The sequence below is a fragment of the Eretmochelys imbricata genome, chromosome 2, assembly GCF_965152235.1.
Source record: "Eretmochelys imbricata isolate rEreImb1 chromosome 2, rEreImb1.hap1, whole genome shotgun sequence".
In the NCBI taxonomy this organism is placed as follows: Eukaryota; Metazoa; Chordata; order Testudines; family Cheloniidae; genus Eretmochelys; species Eretmochelys imbricata.
Genome location: NC_135573.1, coordinates 210935580 through 210962032, shown reverse-complemented (window position 1 = coordinate 210962032; position 26453 = coordinate 210935580). Strand labels below are relative to the sequence as shown.

At 42.0% G+C, this 26453-nt stretch overlaps 1 protein-coding gene across 1 annotated transcript in view; it reads left to right on the top strand.

Moving 5' to 3' along the window:
* ABCB5 (ATP binding cassette subfamily B member 5) overlaps nucleotides 1-26453 on the top strand; it is a 59917-nt gene that overhangs the window by 1479 nt on the left and 31985 nt on the right. The window contains exons 2-15 of the mRNA XM_077809353.1: nucleotides 3527-3587; nucleotides 4058-4208; nucleotides 5032-5115; nucleotides 6755-6809; nucleotides 8308-8499; nucleotides 12023-12194; nucleotides 15816-15940; nucleotides 16031-16208; nucleotides 17754-17867; nucleotides 19771-19881; nucleotides 20487-20612; nucleotides 22690-22893; nucleotides 23974-24144; nucleotides 25850-26011. Coding sequence (XP_077665479.1) covers nucleotides 3527-3587; nucleotides 4058-4208; nucleotides 5032-5115; nucleotides 6755-6809; nucleotides 8308-8499; nucleotides 12023-12194; nucleotides 15816-15940; nucleotides 16031-16208; nucleotides 17754-17867; nucleotides 19771-19881; nucleotides 20487-20612; nucleotides 22690-22893; nucleotides 23974-24144; nucleotides 25850-26011 — 1906 coding nt within the window. The remainder of the gene's footprint in view (nucleotides 1-3526; nucleotides 3588-4057; nucleotides 4209-5031; nucleotides 5116-6754; nucleotides 6810-8307; nucleotides 8500-12022; nucleotides 12195-15815; nucleotides 15941-16030; nucleotides 16209-17753; nucleotides 17868-19770; nucleotides 19882-20486; nucleotides 20613-22689; nucleotides 22894-23973; nucleotides 24145-25849; nucleotides 26012-26453) is intronic.

Here is a 26453-nt window from a genome sequence, read left to right as displayed (position 1 = left end):
CCCTGAAGGAAGGTGTTGCCACCACCTATCCTTCTGCAGGGTTTTTTGAGGGTAGTCAGCTTTAAATGGCATAAAATCCCCTTTGAGGCTGAATCAGCAGATCCTGGCAACCCATGGCTATGCGGCATCCCCAACTAGTACCACCAACTTGTGGGTTGTGATGGCCCCCGGTAGCCTCCTTGGGGTTGCAGTTTTTGGATGAATGCTGTCATTTCTGCCAAAGATTGGTAGGGTCACTGTCTATGCCAGCCACTGGGCTGAAGCTGGGCCACAAACTGTGGTTCGTTTGACTGTATCTTACATCTTTCTTCTATGTGGTTTAAAAAAAAAAAAAAGCTTTGAAATTAAAAGGTCACTGACGATAACAATCAGAGTGAAATTCTGTGCTGTGTCTTTAAGAGAAGCAGCACAGAATTCAGTCACTTTTTGCACCCTTTCGATTCTGGGCTACTGTGTGAGGTGGACAGGCCCCAGGAGAAACTCAGCCCTGAGGGCCTGTCTAAATTCCAAAAGTCTCCCCAGGCTGCCCTATGGCCTACAGCACGTAGACTGCAACCCCACCCCTGGCATGCCCTTCTCACTGCCAACCAGGGGCCCAGCCAGCCTCTTCCTAAGGAGGGGGTCAAGTGGCAGAGGTCAAAAAGTGTATGGGGCTAAAAGTCTATAATACTCCTTATAATACATGTACAGATAAAGTCTATACATGCCACGTTTGCTCCACACTGACCTATGGGATTAGCTAATCAAAAGCCACACAGCTCTGCGCATATCCTGCTTTACACACACGTTGCATTCCGAGAGGCATGTGTGTATATGGGGTTCCCCTCCACACACACATTTTGCATTGCCATGCAGCAAATGTGTATCTTCCCCAAACCACCATCTCCCCTCCCGGAGTGGGCCTAGAAGTGGAAGAGGTGGAGGAAGCAGAGTGAGGAGATGGCATCTTGGAGTTCTGGAAAGCTGGGAGCTGGGTCCAGGGGTCCCGGAGGCCAGTGTCCCAGGAGGGCACCCTATCCCTGCTCCAGCTCATGCTGGTCACTGACAGCTTCAATAGCTATTTCTTCCCCATCTCCAAGGACCTAGACTGGCTGGGACCTCTGTCCCCTCTCCTTCCCTCCCACCAGAGAGACCTGGAGGACTGTTGCTTTAAAAGAAACAACTACTAAAGTTTGGGCCTTAATTTCTTGTCTTTTAATATGATTCCCAGAAAATCAAGTTACATTTTTATTTTATATTACTAATCCAGCTTTGGCGAAGAAATGAACATCTTATGTTACCTGTGCAAAAAAAAAAAAAAGAAACAAAACAACAGTAATGTTTTTACTATCCCAGTTGTATAATTTCCTTCTTTACGAACAGATTTGCAACCCTTCTTCCCCAAAACACAAAACTGTGTGTCTCCCAAAGATAATATATAATTGCTGGGGGTTGGAATTAATTTAGGAGAGGAGATCTACACGTGAGTCTTTCAACCCCTCCCTCCTGCCCCCCCCACCCCAGTCACATAAATTTTCCCACTTGAATCAATAGAATTACTCCACATGAATAAAGAGAGACAAAGTAGGTGAAGTAGTCTCTTTTAGTGGACCAACTTCTACTGGTGGAAAGAACAAGACTGAGCTATCCACCAACAGAAGTTGGTCCACTAAAAGATATTACCCTATCTACGGTGTGTCTCTCATATCCTGGGACCAACACAGCTATACCAACACTGCAAACATCACACAAATAAAAACTACTGATGTGGATAAGAGCTTTTAGGATCATCAAGCCCCATGGTCCTGATATTGACACCACCTCCATATGGATATAGGGATCCAGCCACATGGAGCACTTGCAGGATCATGGCTTTAATTTGTGTTGCCTACTTACTACATACTCTTTTTCTTTTGCAATTTGTGTTTTTTTATATTTTGTTTTAAGATCCCATTAAGGTTCAGTGGTTACCATGTCTGCTAGAACAGCCCAAGTTCAAATCGTATTAGAGCCAACACAAATGGGCTAGTGGTTACAGCACTACTTTGTGACTCAGGAGACTTGGGTTCAGTTTCCTGCATTGCTCTAGGCTTCCTGTATGACCTTGGGCAAGTCACGTGATGTGAACTCCTGAATGTATTGAAGTCAGTGGTGGAATCCTGATAGTTTTGTCATTAATCTCCCTGTCTTTCATCCCCCATCTACAAAGCAGGGATTATAGTAGTTCCTTACCACACAAGGGTGTTGTGAGTGTAAGTACTCTTAAAATACTGTGATACACTCAGATCCAATGTGTAAGGGGACTGTTGCCCCCTTACTAACATTCAGTGGGGGTGTTTTGGTTGGCTAGCTCCCAGTACTAAGAAGGGGGAAGGGTCAATGGGGAATCAGGACCCTGAGACTGACAGCCCCCAGGAACAATGTGGAGAGGCCAATGCTCCAGGTCAGCCTGAATGACAGGGCGGGCAGGCTAATCAGGGAGTCAGGAGGCCAGGGAGGATTTGCCTGGGTCAGACAGAGTGGGGCCGAGCTAAGGAGAGAGCAGGGGCCCAAGCTGAGCTGGGGAGCAGAGCTGTGCCAGATCCAGAGGGACCAGAAAAGCAGCCCAGAGAGAGCAGACCCGTCCTGGGAGCAGAGCTGCAGCAACCAGAGCCAGAGGGGCCAGAGCAGCAGCGTCAGCAGCAGTGCAGAGACCGAGTGGTGGAGCTGGGGCTGGAGCAGTCTGGAGCTGGGTGCGGTGAGCAGCTGGGGAGAGCGAGGGGGACCCTGGGCAGCGGGCCCAGCAGAGGGAGACGCATCAGCCAAGAGGCTCTGCAGGCCAGGCTTGGATCATAACCCCAACAGGACGGGGGTGACGCTGGGAAGAAGGGGCCTACCACTTAGAGCCTGAGAGCGTGTGGCCACCACCAGAGCAAGTGTCCAACCTGCAGCATCCCTGCAGCACAGCCAGGGCCTGAGAAGAAGGCCTGGGACTTACAAGGAACAGACTGTGAACTGCCCTGACATTCCAGAGACACTGTTTGTGATGTTCCCTGCCACAGAGCGAGTTGATGTGTTTCCTTTAGCCTTTCCCATTTCCCCTTATTCTTTTTAAAATTAATTGTTGATTAGATAACTTGCATTTGCTTTAACTTGTATGTAATGGTCAGTGGGTCAGAGAAGTGCCCAGTGCAGAGAGAGTACCCCGGAGAGGGGACACCCTAGCCCCTGTCCTAGGTGACCGCAGCAGGGTTGGGGGTCGAGCCTCCCAGGAATCCTGGGCCCAGCCTTGTTGGGATTATGAGGACTCTGCCAGACAGGAGAGTGGAAGGGGAGACCTCAAGGGAGGCCACTGGGTAAAGGAAGTGGGAGCGAGGACTCAGATCCTTTCGCTAGCCCACTTCACCGGGGTAGCGCAGAAGCCAGGAAAGTTCCGCACAAGAGCGGGACTATTCCCCCGCTTACTTATGGCAATGGGGGCTATATAAGTACATAAGATAGCTAGGAAGTAAAATGTTGTACATATTTGTGCCAACCTTGTGTTCCGTGTTTAATTTCTATCTTTCAGCAGACACCAAGAAAAAGAAGAAAAAAGCAAACCACCTGAAATCGTTGGTCCAATCACAATTGTAAGCAAGAATACAAACTTGTAATGATAGTAACTACATGTTGGTCTAGTACACATGCAGTGAAATGTGAGTTTTCATTTCTTCCAAAATCATATTATTCCAGGTTTGTTATATTCATTTTTGTCCGTCAGCTGCTTTAGAATTGTAGTTAACTCTGTAACAACTAATTACAAATGCTGCTCTCCATGCATATGAAGCACTCCTAATGCCATCTGTAGGCATTTCACCACACAGGGTAACATAGGAGAGCAGCCACTCGAACTTTTCTATACCTCTTTTATATTTCCGTTGATGATGATATGACATATAATCCAAAATACTATTCTAATGTTAAAAGAATCAGAGCATTAACTTCCTTACATTTTATTGTAAATAGTTTATTTTACTAACTTTCAAACAACTAGGAAGTCATGCTGGTTTCCACTGAGTAAAATAATCTGATATTTACTTCTTTTACTGATTCCCATCAGTTTCGATATGCAGACGGGCTGGATATAACTCTTATGATATTTGGAACAATAGCAGCAGTGCTAAATGGAGTTTGCCTTCCTCTGATGTCACTGGTTTTTGGTGAAATGAGCGACAGTTTTGTGAGTGGTTGTATATCCGAGGAGAGTTTACGTAAGGAAACTGTTCATATACTTTCTTTATTTTGCTTTTGTTCATGATATGTTCCTCACCCATTTATTTCCTTATGATCACCTTAGCTTTCCTGTGAAAGGAAGGGCTAAAAGTAAGTCTAATTTGTCTGTTTTCTTTTTATTCCCGTAGCAGAGCTTGGATATTTGGGTATTTTCATGGCTAAGTAATGATCATCCTTACCTTAGAGAAAAGTTTGGGAAGTAGTAAGTCTTCATGTTAACTTAGTAGATTTCTTCAGTTTCTTTTATATGTTTAAACTTCACTCATCATGGCCATTCGTTTTATAGGTGAAATTCATCCCTCGCTACAAATCTCACATAAGGCTTTATAGTCCTTGAGAGGACTTAAGCGGTGTTGCAGGCCTCTGCACAGGGATGATTCCACCTTACAACAATGGGCAGTGTCTTTCTGAAAAAATGCTTGTGTAGAAGAGTTACTGATTTTAATAAATTCCTATCCCACTATTCTCCTTGATTCTGTATTCGCAAAAAGAAAAGGAGTACTTGTGGCACCTTAGAGACTAACTGCATTTAGCCGTATGGAGTGGAAATCTATCAACTGCATGAAAAAACTTGTACAGATATGGTTAGTCTCTAAGGTGCCACAAGTACTCCTTTTCTTTTTGCGAATACAGACTAACACGGCTGTTACTCTGAAACCTGTCATTATGCAAGGCACTGCATTTAGCCATATGGAGTGGAAATCTATCAACTGCATGAAAAAACTTGTACAGATACAGACAGACATCATCTTCCTTTGGTTAGTCTCTAAGGTGCCACAAGTACTCCTTTTCTTTCTACAGATAGTGGTGACCCATTAGTATTCTTCAAGATATCACTAGCTGTGTTGCCTATGGAAATAAAGGCTTCTGCTCTACTTTATTCAGGTTGATGGTGCTCGGTAACTTAATGTTATAACCATGGGTCTGGAACCTCTCTCCCCACTTCATTTGTACAGGTAGAGGACAGTGAAAAAAGGCAGAGCTGGGATGGGGAGCACGGAAGCAGGGGGGAGGGGGCATTTACTTCCCTCAGTGGCTTCTATCACCCTCAAAGAGAAGAGAAGGGCAGAGCATGTAGCCCATGGCAACAAGACTTCTAAGAGCTCTTTGCTACCGGGGAATCCAGACAATGCAGGGAAAAGCCATCCCCGGAGTAGATAGTGATCCATTGGTTTGTGCTTTGTAAACTCATTTAATTCTAATTATAAATAATAGCCTCTTATTTTTATGGTACTCAGAACCAGAAGGTCACCAGCAATGTACAATAGCCTGAAAGGGAGTTTTCCCTTTCTTACGCTCTCTTTTTTTAAAAAAAGATGCACATTTTTTCTGTTTGCTGTGTTATTTTAGAAATTCAGGTGGTGTTTACCCCCGTAGCCTGGAGAGACTCTATGATGCCTACAGAATTAGTGGGATTATTATATCGGGGGAAACCTGAGCAACTAAGGAGGGAGGAATTTTAATCCGATATAAACAAAAACACCTGTGTAACACAAAGGTCTGAGAAACAGTTGAGAGAAGAAAAGGTCTCTCCATAGGAGATTCAACATGGGTGCCTCTTCAATTGAAGGCAGTGAGACCTTCAGCCCTCTGGCTATCTAATGTATACTCCAGTAAGACAGAGAAGACAAGACTTGACATTTCTGATGTTTTAAAGGTGTTTTTAGAGCTTACGTTTTACCTTATAAACAACCACCATCTTAGCTTATGTAGGCAAAAGTGGATGTAAACTGGATAAATCTGGGCTAAAAAGTATTACCCTGCATAAGTGTTTTTAATGAATATGTTTGTGTGATTATTTTCAGCTATTCAGTGTCGCTTTTGAGCATGAGGGGGTGGGGGGATGCCGAAATCTACATGTAAGTGAAACACAGGCATATAATTTTAATAGTGATATGATAATGTGACAATTACTGAGTTTAACCTCTTTGCTGCTGATTAACACACCAGGCCTGTATGTCAGACACAAAATAATTTAAATGAGCATAGCAGGTATGCTACAACTTTCAATTTCCGTGGAATGTTGTAATAAATGAAATGATACTGCATGTTGTCACAACACATACTGGTGTGGAGAAACAAAAATAATTAACAACTTACATTGTTGTATGTGGTGGTGGTATAGCCGTGTTGGCAGTGCTTAATTTTTGTGCCAGGTCTGAGCCCTGGCATCTCTAGACTTGGCACTTCATAATCTCAGCACCTCTGGATTTGCCACGTCAGTTATGAATGTAAAAAAAAAAATTGCTTGAGCCCCAGCACCTCTTTCGTTACAAATTAAACACTATATCTTGATATCAAGATATTAGAGATGAGGTGGGTGAGGTAATATCTTGTCTCTCTCACCAAGCTTGTCCAGTACAAGCTTTTGAGCTTACCCGGAGTTCTTCTTCAGGCCTGCTCTGTGTAAGCTTGAAAGCTTGTCAGTCTTACCTATAGAAGCTGGTCCAATAAAAACATTACCTCACCCACCTTGTCTCTCTAAAAACTTACATAACTTTTAAACATCTTTTTTTTTTTTCAGCAAGTTCAATGAACTGCAGTCAGTCACAAGTGCCTTTTGAAGAGCAAATGACAGAGTAAGTTCAAAGTAATTATTAACTTTGCGTTGACTAACAGCTGTTAAGGGTACAACAGATAACAGACTCTAAGTAAACTGCCAGTGGAGATAGTTAATAGCATTAGATAGAAGTTATTATTCATCACCTTTCCTATAGCTGAGAGAACCAGACTTATCTGCTGTATTGAATTATATCCCCATGACTACTTTCACTTCTGTCCCAACCATTTTACCTCATGAATAAAATAAAATGAATGAACCTGATTCTCTGCTCACATATGTTGCTGTAAATCAGGGATAACTCCTGCTGCATTGATTGGAGTTACTCTGGTGTAAAGCTGATGAAAGTGACAGAATGGGAAGAAATAGCTGAGTGCTGTGGAGAGCAAATGATGGGATTTCAGGAGCTTCATGTAGAATTGTGAAGTAATGAATAGCCATTTAAACTCCTTAGCCTCCGAAGATGTAACATTTTTATTGGCCTTTTCCATAACGATGATGAAAAGGTTTTAATCTTCAGTGCAGAAAAAGATAGGAACTCTGACCAAACAGTAATAGGCTCTTAGATTTACAATGTGTATTGTGCGGAATCAGCTGAGCAATGAGAGGTCAGCAGAGGACAGAGTGGTGAGTCTGTTGAGGGTGAATCTACTGCTGCCCTTCCAGCTCCTGACTGGAGGGTGACGTAGGGCAGCCAAGAGGGGAAAGCGCTGCTTAATTGGGGGGACGGGGAAGGAGGGGGAAGACTTGTAGGAACAGCAAAGGAAGCAGTTGTTCCTAGTGGTTGGGAGTGGATGTGGTGACTGAGCTCGTTGTGACAGGTGGAGTCTGCCTCTGTATAAGAACCACAAATCTCACCTACGCGTGTAGATAGCATCATTTTTATAGCGTAAATAAACAAATTACATCAGACCTGACTCTCAGACATCAACTTCTCTCCAACAACAGAAGCTGACCTGCTACAAAGCCCTGAAATCAATCACCACGCAGCCAGGGGACAGCAATATTATCTGCATATCAGAGGCCTGATTCTGCTCACACTTGCACGGAGTTGAGTGGAGTTATACCACTGTGAAGGAATCAGGCCTCAGCTTTTGCTAGATAAATGTCTGTGGTTAACATCGCCAAAGGAATTTGGGATTTTGCAGTGAAACCCTTAGGCCATGTCTACACATATCACGCTGCAGCTGTGCTGGTACAGTTTTGCAACTGCAGTGTGTGTGGTGAAGATGCTCTATACCAACAGGAGAGCTCTCTCCCATCGGCATAATAAAAACACTCCTGAGACTGGCATAAGCTATGGATACAGCGCTGTGCACACTGGGACTTATGTCAGAGTAAGTATGTCACTCGGGAGTGGAATATTCACACCTCTGAGTGATATAAGTTTTGGTGACATAGGCAGTGGTGTAGACATAACCTTAGATGCAAAATTATATTACCTTTTTATTTATAACAATAACCAACTTCCCTTTCTTCCAAGTTGCCACAACTTCAAATACTTTTTTTTTTTTAAGGTTCGCTTTATATTATGTCGGAATTGGAGTGACTGCCTTAGTGTTTGGCTACCTACAGATTTCGTTTTGGGTTTTGGCAGCAGCAAGGCAGACAAAGAAAATAAGAAAAACTTTCTTCCATGCAATTCTTGGACAGGAACTCAGCTGGTTCGATAGCAGTAATAGTGGAGAGCTTAACACACGTCTGACTGAGTAAGAGTCTTTGTATTTTGTTTGTTTGGGGCCCTGTACTGCAGCCCTCAAGTAGTCCCAGTGGGTAGAGATTGCAGAACCGTATCCATAGTCAGTTTTTAAGCCTTCTGAGAGCATTTCTCTTTGTTCTTGTGCCTGAGCTGTATATATTTCCCCTGAATGTGAAATTCTGGATAGAGAAGAGCAAATGGTTTGGGTTTGTTTTTTGTTTTTTTGCTTCCGTGGTCAAAACAAAAAATCTGAGGAGAAAAATAATTTCATGTCAAAGAAAAACTGATTTTTTTTTTTGGTTGCCAAAATGAAGAAAAAAAACAATTTCTGGTCAAATGAAACATTTTGTTCAACCAGAAACAAAACCTGAGTTTAACCAATCTAACTAAATTTCTAAACAAAACAGTATTTCAAAATGAAAAGTTGAAACATTTTGTTTGGAAAATGTCAGAATGAACCTTTTTGACTTTTTTTTTTTAATATTGTATTCACCTAAAAGTATTCACCAAATTCAACCTGAATTGCCAAATTGATTCATTCAACCAGAAAATATTCACCCAGCTCTAATCCTGGACAGTTAAGCCTTGTTTGCATTAAGAACATTTTGCGGGGTGCAACTATTTAGTAGTGACTAAACTGGGGCTGAGTGGGGACTAATAGGCTACACCTGTGTAAAATGGGCCTTTATACAGGTATTTTGTGGGCTAATACTGCCATCAGTTTCACCACTGGGAATTAAGAGTAACTCTTGCCTTCGCTTGAGTTACTCTGAATTTACACTAATGTAACTGAGGGAATGTCTGCAGTGCTGCTGTTACCCTTAGTGTGGTGCAGACCTTTGCTGCAGTGGCAGAAGGGGTTTTTCCATCACTATTTTTCATTCACCCCCTTGAGGCAGTTGCTAGGCTAATGAAAGATTTCTTCTGTCATCCTAGCAGTGCCTACACCAAGGCATAGGCTGTCTTAACTATCTCTCCCAGGAGTGTGAAATTTTTCACAGCTCTGAGCAAGGTAGCTGGGTCAGCTGAAGTTTTTAGGTGTAGACCAGGCCTGAGATCTGAACTTGTCGACTACAGCTTTAACAACAAAGAGCCTAGGGTACTCTTTTCCCCCATATTACAGGAAATATGAGCAGACCCAACCTTAAGTCTTGTAAAGTGCACTCACAAACTGTGATAGGGTAATAAATAAATCAAATTATTAGATATCTGCCTGACCTCAGCCCTGATCCTGCAGACACCCATGTGCTTAACTCTATCTGAAGTTAATGGGATTACTCACATGCTTAAAATTAAGCATGTACGTAAGTGTTGTGGAGGATTACTTTGTACATTCCTTGCAAATAAACAAGATTGCATCAAAGGTAGTTGATTCCATTGTTCCAGTTAGGAGGATAAATTGAAAATCTGCAAGACCCCAAATTTTTGGCTAGCCACTTGGGCCAAAAGAGGTAACAGTAATAATAAATACTGTGCTACAAAATGTATATATATAAAAATTAGGGCTGTCGATTTTAATCAGTTAACTCACGCAATTAAGTCAAAAAATTAATTGCCGTTTTAATCGCACTGTTTAACAGTAGAATACTGATTGAAATTTATTAAATATTTTGGACGTGTTTCTACATTTTCAAATATGTTTATTTCAATTAAAATACAGAATACAAAATGTACAGTGCTCACTTTATATTTTTATTACAAATATTTGCACTGTAAAAATGATAAAAAAAATAGTATTTTTCAGTTCACCTCATACAAATACTGTCATGCAATCTCTTTATCATGAAAGTGTAACTTACAAATGTAGATTTTTTTGTTACATTGTTTTGTTTTTGAGTGCAGTTATGTAAAACTTTGAAACCTACAAGTCCACTCAAGTCCTACTTCTTGTTCAGCCAATCACTCAGACAAACAAGTTTGTTTACATTTGTAGGAGATCATGCTACCTGCTTCTTGTTTACAATGTCACCTGAAAGTGAGAACAGGCTTTCGCATGGCACTGTTGTAGTTGGCATCGCAAGATATTTACGTGCCAGATGTGCTAAAGATTCATATGTCCCTTCATGCTTCAGCCACCATTCCAGAGGACATGCGTCCATGCTGATAATGGGGTCTGCTCAATTATGATCCAAAGCAGTATGGACCAAAGCATGTTCATTTTCATCATCTGAGTCAGAAGGTTGATTTTCTTTTTTGGTGGTTCAGGTTCTGTAGTTTCCACATCAGAGTATTGCTCTTCTAAGATTTCTAAAGGCATGCTCCACACCTCATCCCTCAGATTTTGGAAGGCACTTCAGATTCTTAAACATTTGGATCAAGTGCTGTAGTTATTTTTAGAAATCTCACATCAGTACCCTCTGTGTTTTGTCAAATCTGCAGTAAAAGTGTTCTTAAAATGAACAACATGTGCTGGGTCATCATCCGAGACTGCTATAACATGAAATATAGGCAGAAGGTGGATAAAACAGAGCAGGGAACATACAATTCTTCCCCAAGGAGTTTGGTCATAAATTTAATTAACACATTTTTTGACATGTCATCAGCATGGAAGCATGTACTCTGGATTGGTGACCAAGACATGAAGGGACATGTGAATGTTTAGCATATCTGGCACGCAAATACCTTGTAATGCTGGCTACAAAAGTGCCATGCAAACGCCTGTTCTCACTTTCAGGTGATATTGTAAACAAGAATTGGGCAAAATTATCTCCTGCAAATGTAAACAGACTTGTTTGTCTGAGCAATTGGCTGAACAAGAAGTAGTACTGAGTGGACTTGTAGGCGCTAAAGTTTTACATTGTTTTGTTTTTGAATGAATTTATTTTTTGTACATAATTCTACATTCTAAGGTCAACTTTCATGACAAAGAGATTGCACTATAGTACTTGTATGAGGTGAATTGAAAAATACCATTTTTTTTGTTTTCTTACAGTACAAATATTTGTAATTGAGAATATAAAGTGAGCACTGTACGCTTTGTATTCTGTGTTGTAATTGAAATGAATAGATTTGGAAATGTAGAAAACATCCAAAAATATTTAAGTAAATGGTATTCTATTGTTTAACGCAGGGATCGGCAACCTTTGGCATGTGGCCAGTCAGGGAAAGCTGCTGGTGGACCAGGACGGTTTGTTTACCTGAAGCATCTCCAGGTTTGGCCAATCGCAGTTCCCACTGGCAGCAGTTCATCGTTTCAGGCCAATGGGGGCTGCGGGAGGTGGCGTGGGCTGAGGGGATGTGCTGGCTGCCGCTTCCCACAGCCCCCATTGGCCTAGAATGGCAAACTACGGCCAGTGGGAGCTGCGATTGGCCGAACCTGCAGACACTGCAGGTAAACAAACCATGCCGGCCTGCCAGTGGCTTTCTCTGACGGGCCGTGTGCCAAAGGTTGCTGATCCCTGATTTAACAGCATGATTAATGTCAAATAATTTTTAACCACTTGACAGCCCTAATAAAAATGAGAGAAAGAGATAGTTTAGAGTAATATCTATATTATCTTCAGCTGAAAAAATTGCTTTTTTTCCCCCCTTAGAGACATTAATAAAATCAATGATGGCATTGGAGACAAAGTCGCTCAGCTATTTCAGAACATGTCAACATTCACAGTAGGCATAGTGATTGGCTTTGTGAAGGGATGGAAACTTACACTTGTGATCCTGTCCACAAGCCCCCTCATAGTATTATCAGCAGCATTTTGTTCTAAGGTAGGCAAGATTTTAAAGATTTAATATGTAACAAATTTCTTGGGAAAAGGGAATTTCATGGAAACCGGTTTTGCTATATGCTTGCCAAAATGACAGTTACCATAAAGCTCAGATTTCCACTGGTGAAATCCTGTGACTTCATTCTTATGTGTGAATAAATGTACATTTTGATCTCTAAATTACCTAATTACACTTTAAGTGTTAACTTTCCTTTAGTAGTAGTTTAGTAGGAGTAGGCTGCTCACAATTCCTAAGAGTGTGGTTCATGAAAAGAAAAGAAAAGAAAAATGCCTGATAAAAAAAAAAAGTTTTTTCTTTTGCACAGATAGACAGGTACATAGATATATTTAGGCCAATTCAAATAATTTTATCTTTAAAAATGGAGAAACTGTCTAATATTAATTAATATTAGAAAATCTCTTCATTTTAACAAGTAAATTATCGAGATAATCACTGTGTTGTCTTTATTAATAACAAAAAAGCTTCCACTAGGCTCATCAGAAGATGATAGGAAAGAGAACGATTCTCCTAGCAATGATTACTACTGATTACTACGTTTGGATTAGATACTTATTCTAACAACGATCTGACTTTCACTATATCTCAAAGGCAAATCTAGTAGGTTTTATTCATTTATTAGAGTGATAAAAGAAAACTCTGAGACAATAAGCAGCTAACACATGCTCAGGGCCATTTATTTACTCTAATACATGTCATACTTTGGATGGCTTTGAATCACATACAATATGGGTAACAATGTCAGATTTCAATGATTAACATAACTAGAGAAGTTTAACTTCTCAGACAAGAGATACAAACACAGGATAGCTATTGATCACATGTACAGAGCACATCATGTATGACATGTAAATTTGTATAATGCTACAGCCAGTTTAATGTGCTTAAACCCGGTTAAATTTCAGAGTCAAAAAAATAAAAGTCTCAAATCCACCCAGTCGGGTCCTTATTGAAGGCAGTGCTGGAATCCAGATGCTTAAAGACATAACAAAATGGCTTGAAATGATGGAATTGTTAGCAGTAGGACAGAAATAAATAAAGATGGGTCTTAAGGCCACATGATTTAGTGCTGAGTCAACCACTCAGGCCTGATCCTGCATTAGGATATGAACCCATATCCTCTTTGAAGTGTGTAACCTATGGCAGGATGGATCCCTAAAACAAGCTCAGGTACCCATTCCAACTATTATTTTCACCTCTGTCTCATCTACAATATATACTTCGCTGCCTTGCCATGAGATAAAATACCCAGTTTGATACCCAATTTGCAAATATTATCCTGTCTCTGACCCCAAAATTCATCGAAAACTTTGAAAACTATAAGCAGCATAATTGCCTTATGACACTTTCCTTCCTGTTATTCCCAGACCTCTCGAGCTGTTAATTTTTGACATTTTTAGAATGTTCTAGATTATCAGTGTATGAACTGATACTCTGACTCCTAACAGCCAGGGGCGGCGACTTATATGGGCCCGTGGTGTCCGGACTTCAGCAATATTCAGGGCCCAGGGGCCCGGCTCCACCAATGTTTGGGGCTGGGTCTCTCCCCCGGCCCTACCTGCCACCCCCGCACACCTCTCCCGAGTGTCCCTCGGCCCCCACTTGCTTCCCCCAGTGAGGCTACAGTGAGGGGCAGCAGCAGGGGAGGAGGTAAACATGTGATGGTAGCCCCCCTCCTCACCAGCACCCACCACAGGGGAGGCGAGGGGGCTTCCTGGACCTGAGAGGGGCCCTAGGAGCACATGCAGTGACAGTGGTGCGAGGTGAGTGTGCTGCCGGGGGAGTATGGGGGGCCCCTCCCCCGGAGCTCGCTGCTGTCGGCGGGGAGAGGGCTGGGGGGAGTCCTCCTCTCTGGCCCCAGGCAATCTGCTTGCACCCCAAACTCCTCATCCCCAGCCCTGCCCCACCCCAGAGCCCGCTCCCCCTGCACTCCAACCCTCTGCCATACCCCTGAGCCTCTCCCAAACCCCTCAGCCCCAGCCCCAGCCAGAACCCTCATCCCCCGACACCCTAACCCTCTGCCCCAGCCCTGAGCCCCCTCCTGCATCGTGAACCCCTCATCACCAGCCCCACCCCAGAGCCCTCACATTTTTAAATTATTTTTTAAAATATGTATCGGCTTACAAAGCAGGTGTTGGGGGGCAGGACTTGGACCTGTTCTGGGGACCACCAAAAATTATACAAACCTGCCCGTCCCTGCTAACAGCTGAAAGTAGTCACTTTTTGCTTAGCAGCTCTGAGACAATTTACATATAAACTTAATTCCCCAGAGGATATTCTACCTTATTATCTCTCTTCCCCTTGACCAAACTGAGGGATTTAAGGATGTAGGTGACGGTGAGTAGGGCTGGCTGGAAAATAAGAATTCCATTCTGAAGTTTCAACATTTATTTTTGTTCTGCAACAGGACAAAACAGACCTTTCAGGTTTTTTTTTTAAAGTAGGGCATGAGAAACCTACCCCAGAACAGCCAATAGCCAGGTGGTTAGGGTACTCATCTGTGATGTAGAAACTATAGGTTCAGGTCCCTGCCCTGATTCGGAGCAAGGATTTGAACATAAGTTTCCCACATCCCTACTGAGTGCCTAACCACTGGCTATTCTGGGTGCTCTCTCATTTTCACCAGAAATCCCATTCTGGACCTGAGAAACATTCTGGGCAAAAGCTTGGTTGAAGCCAATACGTCTCCATAAAGGTTCCGCTTCAATGAATCTTTTCTGTTGAAAAATTTCCGAGCAGCTCCAGTAGTAAGTTTGAATCTGGAGTAAAAAAAAAAAAAAATTTTTTTTTTAGTATTTAGCCTGAAAAAGATATATTTAAGGGAATTAGGTATATTTCTTAGTCTCAGTTTTCTTGTATTGTCAGTGATGGTAGTAGGTTTGCAGTAGCACCTAGAGGCCACAACAGTATCACGACACCATACTACTCGGTGTTACGCACACACACACACACATAACAAAAAGATAGTCCCTGTCCCAAAGACTTCACAATCTCGGTAACAGATTATTTGTAACAGGTAGTGGTCCTCCTAAACACATGACTTTATGATTTTAACATTGTCTTTTGATATCTTAAAATGTATAAATGAAGTTGAGAAGATTCAATAGCCCTCCCCCAAAAAAACCCCTCTGGGCCTAGCATTTTTCTCCTGGCCTCACTTGGCCCAGAGCAAGGTCTCCAGGTGTGGTGTTGGGAATCCCAATTAATGAACATCCCTGCACTCATCCTGTTTAGGAAGGTCTAGTAGACTGCTGGGACAGAGTTTATAAGATCTCAGATCTTTATGCTTCTAAGATCTATTCCACAACAAGTTCTGTACATATGGAATAGCATTTAAAATGCTTCCTACAGGTCCAGTTCTGTAAACAGTATTGAGATAGTGCATACTTTCATCTGCATGGTAGTATTTGCAAGATTGGATACTTGCTCAGACACAGAATAATGCCCCAGGAAGCACTTCTAAAGATCATTGTGAATCTGGCAGTTCTGAGCTCAGAGAGATCTGCCACTTTGACCTGCTTGAGTAACATAATAAACATGAGGTATAGAGCTACTCTCGATTTGTCTGTGAAGTTCACTTCATTCTGCTCCCATTGACTGTAGATGATCATCACATTAACCAGTAAGGAGTTAACAGCCTATGCCAAAGCAGGTGCAGTAGCAGAAGAAGTCCTGTCATCAGTGCGAACTGTTGTAGCCTTTGGAGGACAAGAGAAGGAAATCAACAGGTCTGACTCTCTCAATAGTTAATGACTTCTTTAATTTATGACTTTGTCTGCAGCCACAATGACTAACATATTTGTTTGTCTTTTTAACAGATATACAAGTAAACTAGGAGAAGCAAAAAACCTTGGTATAAAAAAGGCTATTGCTTCTAAACTGTCTGTTGGTTTTTTGTATCTAATTATAAATGGATGCTACGGGCTTGGGTTTTGGTATGGAACTACCTTAATTCTTGATGAGAATACTGGCTATTCCATTGGGACTGTCCTAGCTGTAAGTGTCATATTTTAACATCAGTGTCTTTCTACTAACTAACTTCATTGTGAAGGTGATGCTGAGTCTATGATATGTTGGCTATAGGCAGGGACAAGAAATATCGTATGTATGGAGAATCCACAACTGTTCAGGAGCTGGGTTCTTTCTTTAATTTCCTGCAGAGTTAGTTGTGTTCTGTAAAATATAAGTTAAAATTAAGTTCCTTGCCCTTTTGGTTGTGAAGTTGTGTTTGGATACTGGGATAATGGGCACTAATATAAGAATTTAGATAGATAGAAGAGAATCTTCACAACATAACTGGTTTGCTGTTGTCTTTTTAATGTAACAACAAAGCAGATGTAAAATTTTCCCCCGTTCTTCTCAGTGAAGTGTTCACTCTGAGGTCAAATAAAGATGACTTAAATCTACCTGGTTTTGTACTTCACAAGTCATAGCTGTTTCAGCTAACATGCTTATCTAATAGAATGAGTCAAATAGTGATTTCTTTCATGGTATTAGTTTGAATTTATATAAAAATTTGTCTCTGCCATATTTGCATCCTTTCTGTGTTTGTTTTCAATGAACATACATGCAGTTTGCTTTACCAGCACAAATCTGCATAGAAGATGAATATTAAATTTACTTTCCAGAAGCATTCACACTAGACACAAGGATTATAATAATTGCAGTCAGAGATCAGAAACAATACTATGCAACAATATGACCAGTCACAACCAAATAGCAGTAAATGAAGTTAATTGAAAATGTAATCAGAGAATTTAAAATAACTAACAAATTAGAGAAAATCATAATCTATTTATGGATATTCGACAAACAGAAGAGGAGGTGAAATTTGCCTAATAGATTCTTCCTCACAAATTATGTGATCAACTATTAGGTAGTGTGGCTGTATATACTCCTCACATCTTGTGTTTCTATTCATTTGAAAGATGTTCTATAGAATAAAGTTGAAAGTTTGACTGTGTGGAGTTTTTAATTGTTTGGGAAATTGAAACTTTATTTTCTGATTGCCTTAAAACTCAGAGTAATAGTGAGGTTTATGGTGTAGTCAGCTAAAGATATGTTGGACTTTCGCAGTGTGGTTTGCGGGTTTTCTGAGTTTTCTGTAAAACATGATCTAGCAGAGGTAAAGGCCATTCACTTTCATAAACCAGTAAATATTTTTGAATGACTTTTTTGTATTTTTAACAATATTTGGTGTTAAAATATACTACAAAAGAGTCAAGTAGAATAGAAAATAAAAATAGTCCTTTTCTTTCTGTCATGTAGAAATTCCATAGAATTTTGCCAAAAATCCTTCTCAGTTTCTATGGTTCCAGACTATAAGGTATTGTGCTGGCATTCCAAGGTTTAAACTTAATTCTTTTGATACTTAGGAATATCTTGTGAATGACATACCAATGCTGGGGCTGATCCTGCGGTCTTTTCTGAGGCATAGCCCCAATGGTCATAAGTGGGAGTGTTGCCTAAATCAAGACTATAGGACCAGCCTTTAATTATTGATTTGTTTTCAGCGTGGTTTTCATCTTCTTCTTTCTCTAGGTTTTCTTCTGCGTAACTTTCAGTAGTTATTGCCTGGGCACAGCAGCACCACACTTTGAAACTTTCTCTATTGCTAGAGGAGCTGCCTTTAAAGTTTTCAAGATAATTGATCAGGTATGGATCCTTCTACCCTGTCTTCATAAATGAGCTATTATCTTGTATGAGAGCACTAACAATGCCAATAGAAAAATAAGGTAGTAAAACAAAAAAGCCATGGTAAATTCCATTGAAAAATAAAGGAGGAAAAAATTAGTGTTTGCCAAATGGAAAAAGACCAAACTGGCTTAGAAACAAACATGATATTCAAGCTCTTCAAAGGAAATTACAAATAATAGAATGCAGTTACCAAAGCAAAGTAACTATGGCAGCCAGCCTTAGCCCTGGTCTACACTAGGACTTTAGGTCGAATTTAGCAGCATTAAATCGATGTAAACCTGCACCCGTCCACACGATGAAGCCCTTTATTTCGACTTAAAGGGCTCTTAAAATCGATTTCCTTACTCCACCCCTGACAAGTGGATTAGCGCTTAAATCGGCCTTGCTGAGTCAAATTTGGGGTACTGTGGACACAATTCGACGGTATTGGCTTCCGAGAGCTATCCCAGAGTGCTCCATTGTGACTGCTCTGGACAGCACTCTCAACTCAGATGCACGATTGTCTGCCGTTGCTCTGACGCAGGGAGGGGCGACTGACAACATGGCTTACAGGGTTGGCTTACAGGGAGTTAAAATCAACAAAGGGGGTGGATTTACATCAAGGAGTATTTCAGGCAGGATTTCACGGAGGGTTCCAATAAGAAATGGTGCACCTAAGTTATTGTTCTTATTGGAACAAGCAGGTTGGTCTGGCCTCTGATTGATACATGGCTAGATTTACCTCGCTGCACCTTCTCTGTGAGTGACTGCAGTATGACCTAGAGGAATGAGTCCCCTAGACAGGGGCGAGGGGGAAGCAAATGAGTACAAAACAAATCTGGTCTATTTCTTGTTTTGATCCACTCCATCTATCTTTTACATCTTTGGCTGGCAGCAGACGGTGCAGAAGGACTGCATGCCATCCACATCTCATGGCTACTCGGCAGAAGATGGTACAATAGGACTGCTAGCCATCCTCATCTCTTGCCTGCCCGGCAGAAGATGGTACAAGAGGACTGCTAGCAATCCGTATCGCCTGCCTGCTCACCATAAGATGGTTCAATAGGACTGACTGCAGGACTAAAGAGAATGACCTGATCAGGTCACTCCAAATTTAATCCCTGCGCCCATGTCTGCCCAGGCGCTCCTGATAGACCTCACAGAGGCGACCAGGAGCACCTCGGACATGACGATGACAGCTACCAGTCCTACTGTACCGTCTGCTGCCATAAGGCAATGGGTTGCTGCTGCTGTGTAGCAATGCAGTACCACGTCTGCCAGCACCCAGGAGACATACGGTGACAGTGAGTTGAGCAGGCTCCATGCTTGCCGTGGTATGGCGTCTGCACGGGTAACCCAGGAAAAAAAGGTGCAAAACGATTGTCTGCCCTTTCTTTCACGGAGGGAGGGAGGGAAGGGGGGCCTGACGACATGTACCCAGAACCACCCGCGACAATGTTTTGGCCCCATCAGGCATTGGGATCTCAACCCAGAATTCCAATGGGCAGCGGAGACTGGGGGAAACTGTGGGATAGCTACCCGCAGTGCAACATTCCGGAAGTCGACGCTTACCTCGGTACTGTGGAAGCACTCCGCTGAGTTAATGCACTTAATGCACTTAGAGCATTTTCTGTGTGGACACACACACTCGAATATATAAAACCAATTTCTAAAAAAATGACTTCTATAAATTCGACCTAATTTCATAGTGTAGACATACCCTTAGATTGCAACTACCCAATGCTAAAACAGGTGTGGTGTGGAAGATATTTTAAATGGTAGAATAAAAATATGGAATATTCAGGCTATAATGATATCTCCCTCCCTCAATTGTGCATTTGTAAATTTTTTGCTTGAATTTTAATTTTTTTCCACTCCCCAGAAACCAACTATAGATAGTTTTTCTTCAGATGGACACAAACTCGATCACATAAAGGGAACACTTGAATTTAATAATGTACAGTTCAGTTATCCTTCAAGACCAGATGTCCAGGTAGGAGAAACACCTATTCTGTGCTTTGTTGTAGTCACAGTGACTACAGCTTGAAATATGGCATATTACTTGTGTATTACACTAAAAGAGTTGTCTGCTTTAGAGGATAGGATGGAAGCACAGCAGATTGGAGTCAGGAGGTTGACTTGAGTTCCATGTGTAAAGGAAACATAAAAGAAGGCATGGAGAAGGGGTTGTTAGCCAATATAACATTTGAGCTGAGTGAGGCAAGAAAGGTGTGGCCTCTAAAAAGGACAAGAGAGGAGAGATTGGGAGGAGCAAAGTTATGCAGGGTCCTGAAGGTGAGCCTAGGGGCTTGAATGTGAAGCAGGAGGCCAATGGAAGGACTTCAAGAGCAACTGAATGTGGTCAGAACCATGACAGCAGATGACTGTTTGCTGCAGAACTCTGGGCAAATTAGAGTACGTGAGGTGTCAGGAAGAGCAGGTTCCAGGGGTTGAGGTATGAGACAAGATCAGAGCCAGAATTTGCAATGGGAATGAGTGGGTTTTGAAAATGTAGCAGGGATAAATCTGGCAGGATTTAGTGACAGAATCTCATTAATTTGAAATTGTTCTACATTTTATTTTTTTAACTACCGCAAGGTTTTGAAAGGTCTCACTCTGAAAATTGACTGTGGACAAACGGTGTCACTGGTTGGAAGCAGTGGATGTGGTAAGAGCACGATGGTCCAGCTGCTTCAGAGGTTTTATGATCCACAGGAAGGAGTGGTGAGTACAGCCATTCTAGAGCATAGTACTGTTTATATAGGTATTAAAATAGTATTATACAAAGAATTCTAGCTATACAAGTCCTCAAGTCAAAAGGAGACAAGTGGAGCACAAAGTTGGGGTTATTGCAACCAAGTGTAATACAAAAGATTTTGCAGCAATCAGCCGCTGTTCCTCCCATCTGATGCTGGGAGATTTAACAAATGTCTAACTCTTACAAAGTGAACCTTACAACCCTCAGAGAGTGGATCACTTGGAAGTTATATAAATCACTGGCAAGCTTTTTAAATACTGTAGTGTGTTTTCTGTTCTGAGCAGCCTCACCTTTTACATTAGGAATTTGTTGCAGATGCTGGGCTTGGATTTAGAACACCGAAACACACACTTAGCTGGTATCCTGCATATTTGGTAGCCTACTTGCTTAACAGTGTTGTTTATAGGATTTCCTGTGGAGGGTAGATATTGTCTTGAATTGAAATAAATACAATGTTTAATTATTAAATATTATTTAGAAGGGACCATCTAAATACCGATCTGTCCTTTGCTGGCAGATCTTTGCCAATGAGTCTGGCCCCAGATCTCACTTTGAATCACCTGCTACCTGCTATTCATATCTAGCTCCAATAGATCTAGCTATGCAAATCTACACTCCTCAGAGGGACCTGGGGGCTCATGGTATTCAATATAGTAAGTGATGAAAGGAGAGAAAGGCTACTGTTTTTTAAGCTTAACTACTTTAGAGGTGTTCACATGCTGTGGTGATAGGGGCCATATATGTATCTAAATCGATTGAGGTAACATGACCACATAGGAAGGTGAGGGCACTGATTAGCCATACTTAAGTTACTCCACCCTTGCTGCTCACTCCACAACCTAAACTTCTTGTCCTGGCTCTGTGAATTGGGATACCACTTACACAAGCGAGTTTTGGAGAAGTGGGTCAGGGTCCTGATAGGACATTCTCTGGGCTTCGCCTTCGCGCAGCTCTATCCTCCAGGCCACTACGTAATGGTGATCCCCTTCATGTGTAAAATGGGAAAAAACAGCACTGTAACAAAATACAGCCAAGCACACTCCACCCAGGCTCCAGTGTCACACAGTCCTGTGAAAGTGCACATACAAGACCGGTGTTCAGCTCAGCGATTGCCTGATGCTTATATCTATCCTCTCCTATTTGCTATCCAGACAAAGAATTTTCATGGGCATTTCTGAGCACAGCTAAAGTTTAAAGTGCCAAACCTTGTGTTACCTCCTCCACCATATGGATTACCTGCATAGGACTGATCATCCCATTTAAGATACATGATGGTTGTTCTTTTTTCCCTTCTATCCTCCTTGCACCATGCGTCATGCAGGCTTTAGGGTGTATGTCAATAAACCATGATACCATATGCTTGATAAGCAGAGATGGCCTCTGCTGGTTTCAAGTTTTCCTCTCCTGCAAAAATGAAAAATATCTCCAGCCAACTCTATGTAAGGGATGGTAGGATTCAGATTGAGGGCCCTTTCCTTTTTCCATTACTTTGGCCCTACTGCAGATGTGGTGCCCAGCAGAGGCAAATCTCCACTTAGTATATGGAAACATGAACATATATTTAACTAGGAGGGTGGTGAAGCACTGGAATGGGTTACCTAGGGAGGTGGTGGAATCTCCATCCTTAGAGGTTTTTAAGGCCCGGCTTGACAAAGCCCTGGCTGGGATGAGTTAGTTGGGGTTAGTCCTGCTTTGAGCCGGTTGTTGGACTAGATGACCTCCTGAGGACTCTTCCAAACCTAATCTTCTATGATGCTATGATCTGGCCAAGGACTATTTCTTCACTGAAACAAAAATAAATCCTCACTTTTCTCATGAATCCTAAATCTACCCTGCCAAACTGAATGGGAACATTTTGTCCTAAACGTTTGTAGGTTTAGAAATATTCAAGAACAGGAGTGTCTTTTTGATCTGTGTTTGTACAGCGCCTAGCACAATGAGGTTATGGTCCATGACTAGGGCTTCTAGGTGCTACAGTAATACAATATAATAAGAAAAATAATAATATACAACCTGAGGCTCTCATAGTCTTATTTTCTTTAGATCACAGTGGATGGACATGACATAAAGTCCCTTAATCTGAGACATTACCGAGAATTCATTGGTGTGGTCAGTCAGGAACCTGTTCTGTTTGGGACAACAATTAGAAACAATATAAGATATGGTCGAGAGGATGTAACTGATGAAGAAATTGAGAATGCAGCAAAAGAAGCAAATGCTTATGATTTTATCATGGAGTTTCCTGATGTAAGTATGGTACTGAAAATAGCCGGCATTCTTAGAAATGAACTGAAATAAAGTGAGATGTTGAGATATCAGCATAAAAGAAATCATTTTTCATGTGTGTGTGACAGAAGAAATTTGCAGCAATTGCAATGTTTCTCTAAATTCTCTGAAACAGACACCTAAGGAAATGGAAATATATCGGGGCTGGGGTCAGGGGAGGGATAACTGTGAATCCAAAAGCTGGGAGCATGGATGACTCTGATATAAATGTATCTTAAAAGTAAGAACTATAGTTGTCTTTTCTTCAATCTCAGCCCCAAGTTGAGGGATGACTGCCCCTCTGCAAAATCACAGAATATGGGTAACCAAAACTCAGCAACAGCTGATAAATGTAAGCAGAGAAACATTGATTTTTACAGCCACCTTGTGGCTAAGAGTGGAAATTGCAGTATCATTCAGAATTTGTATTTTCAGGCATATAATGTGGTGATCAGGGTAGTGCTTATGGCACAAAGGCCCCAGTTCAACAAGCACTTGAGCATGTGCATGACTTTCAGGCATGTGAGTATCCTCACTGTCAATAGAACTACTACATGCTTCAAGTTATGCAAGTGCTTCGGTACCTGGCTGAGTCAGGGCAGCAGATCTGACATGTATTTTGTTGAGAGGTGCTGCGGCTGAGTGGATAAGATTTGGGCCTTTCACATCAGAAACCTGTGTTCCAGTACCAGATCTAGCAGAAACTCCCTTGGGCTGTCCCTCTGGTTCTTAGTACCCCCCTCTGAAAAAATTCCATGACCACCTGCTTGTGGGAACATTTTTGCTACTGAAAGTGACTTTGGGTAGATTTCATTTCAGATGGGATTGGTGTCCTGCACTCTGTGGATCAGACAATATAACCTTAGCTTTCATTTCACTAGGGTGCTCCCCCCACCCCATAATACATAATTATCTTGCTTTCACTGTGGGCCTGATCCAAAGTTCATTGAAATAAATGGGGTGGAGGGGGCTCTTTCCATTGACTTCAATGGAGTATGTATCAAGCTCTATTTAGCGGTTGTTTATACTGCAAAACTGATGGTGTCTCTGCTGTTTTCTCAGAAATTTAATACCCTTGTAGGAGAAAGAGGAGCACAGATGAGTGGTGGCCAGAAGCAGAGAATAGCCATAGCTCGAGCTTTGGTGCGCAACCCTAAAATTCTCTTGTTAGATGAGGCCACATCTGCCCTGGATACAGAAAGTGAGTCAGTAGTCCAAGCTGCACTGGAAAAGGTAAATGCTGGGTTATTGACATAATGTCTAGTTCCATCTTCTTGAATCAAGTATATTTTTGTTCAAAGCAAGGAGTAGATTAACAAGATTATTATTGTACTGCAGTGACAGGGATGATTTACTCAATTACTGCCAAATGTTGCCCAAATGCTACCCAACAATGCTGTAACCCCACTGAGAACAACAGTAACCACGTGGTAATTCTCACCATGGCCCAATCCTGCAGTGAGGCTCTGTATGGGTGAGCCCTCATTGCAAGACTGGGGTCTAAATCACTAAGATATAATGGATGTGTGGTTATGAGGCTCAAAAGTTGCCCTGATGCACATGCAAACCCATTGGCTACCATCAGATTGTAAATAGGGTGCAAATCATTGAGGGCAACATCTGTCCTTTGGCAAATAATTTGTCACCATTAGAGCTTTTAGAATAAACATCTTGTCTGTTTCTTGAAAATCAATTTCAAATACGCAAACATCTGAATTGGTAGAATAGATATTTCTGTACTTTCAGATCATCAGCACAATGCTAACAAAAATGCCAAATGGGGTATTAAGAAGTGCTACAGTAATGTTAATCTTTTGAGTGTGTAAATATTGATACCTTCTAGTTAATGCTTTTCATAGAGATGTGCAGTGCTGAAGAAGTGTGCATTGATTAGTATTCCACTGCATGTCATTCATGGCTACTACCCCCAAAAAACAGATCCTCAGCCCTGACAAATGATTTGTCTACATGGCACTGGCAAAGTCCACCAAAGGGGTGTGATTTGTGAAGCATGGTAAAGTGTTGTGCTCTAACTGCCCTTTAAAAAGTACCTAGTTCATGTTAACATAGTCCTGTTTCAAATGGGACTACATCAATCTGAACCAGGTACCTTTTAGGGTATGTCTACATGGCAGTTAAACACATGGGAGTGGGCCCATGTCCACAGACTTGGGCTCTTGGGGCTTACGATGTAAAACTGAGGGTAGACATTTGGGCTTGGACTGGATCCTGAACTCTGGGACCCTCCCCCTCATGGATGGGTGGGTTCCAACCTGAATGTTTACACTGCAATTTTGTAGACCCCAGACTGAGCGCCATGAGTCTGAGTCAGCTGACCCAGGCCAGCCTCAGGTGAGATATTGCAGAGTAGATGTATCCTGGGTATCTTTATGCCAATCTGGCAGCAAAGAAGGCACTTACAGAAGCCTCAAGAAGACAGTTGAGAACTCCCCCAGTTCAGGAAAACTCCTGGGAGGTGTCAGACTAGCATAACCAACTTCATGCTACCTGGACCTCTACATAGAGGCATGCTGGGGCACGACCAGAGCACATGTTGCCCCATCTGCTCCTCTGCAAGGAATCAGTCCCTGTGAGACGGTTGCACATGGCATAACCTAGAGCAGCTCAGAATTTAGCTTTTTAATTTTGAATAGAATCTTTAGGGAGAGAGTCTAGAAAAGCAGGAGAAGCAAAACAATCTTTCTGATTTTGTTTATTGTGGATGCCAGCAAGCAGGTCTCCTGTAGCCCAGCAGAGAAGGAACCACGGCGCGCAAGGTTATAGTTGGCAGTTGTGGAAAAACTCATGGATTGTCAGGATGTTTAGCAAATGAAATCGATGGGAGTAACTACAGTCTCAATATGAGCAATTAGAGTAAATTACACTAAATCTCCAAGCCACAGGGGGCGCAAATTACAATTTGGTTGTTTGTTTACAGGCCAGCAAAGGTCGAACCACTCTTGTAATAGCTCATCGGCTTTCCACCATTCGGACTGCAAATGTAATAGTGGCCATAGCGGGTGGTGCTGTGGCTGAAGTAGGAACACATACAGAGCTGATGGAGAAAAGAGGGTTATATTATTCGCTTGCAACAGCACAGGTAAGTTGAATTCACAATTTTAGATATAAAAGCTAGAAATGAGAATGTAGATGTGTCTTTTGTTCGCTTAAGTCTCTTGGGTACCTTACAAAGATACTGAAGTTTTCCTGTGAAAGTCCTTGTTTGTGATATATCCACTTCATTTATTTAAAAGATAGTGTAATAAGCAGGTCACGCATATACTAGTACATGCGTTAAGTTATTTACTCTGCCAAGAAGTTAGAGCACAATGGTAACTAAAAGCCAAATCACTGCCTTCTGCAAAAAACCAAGATTGTTCTGTTCGTACATGTCACTGGGGTTTGCTCCTCCCCCCATGCCTCCCCAAACCCACAGATACCCCAGGATGTGCTGAAATCAGGCCCCCTTCCCCACCCTCCAGCTTCCTTGTAGCACAGCTCCTTTGGCAACTGCTCTGTGTGGAATCCCAACTAAAGGGGTG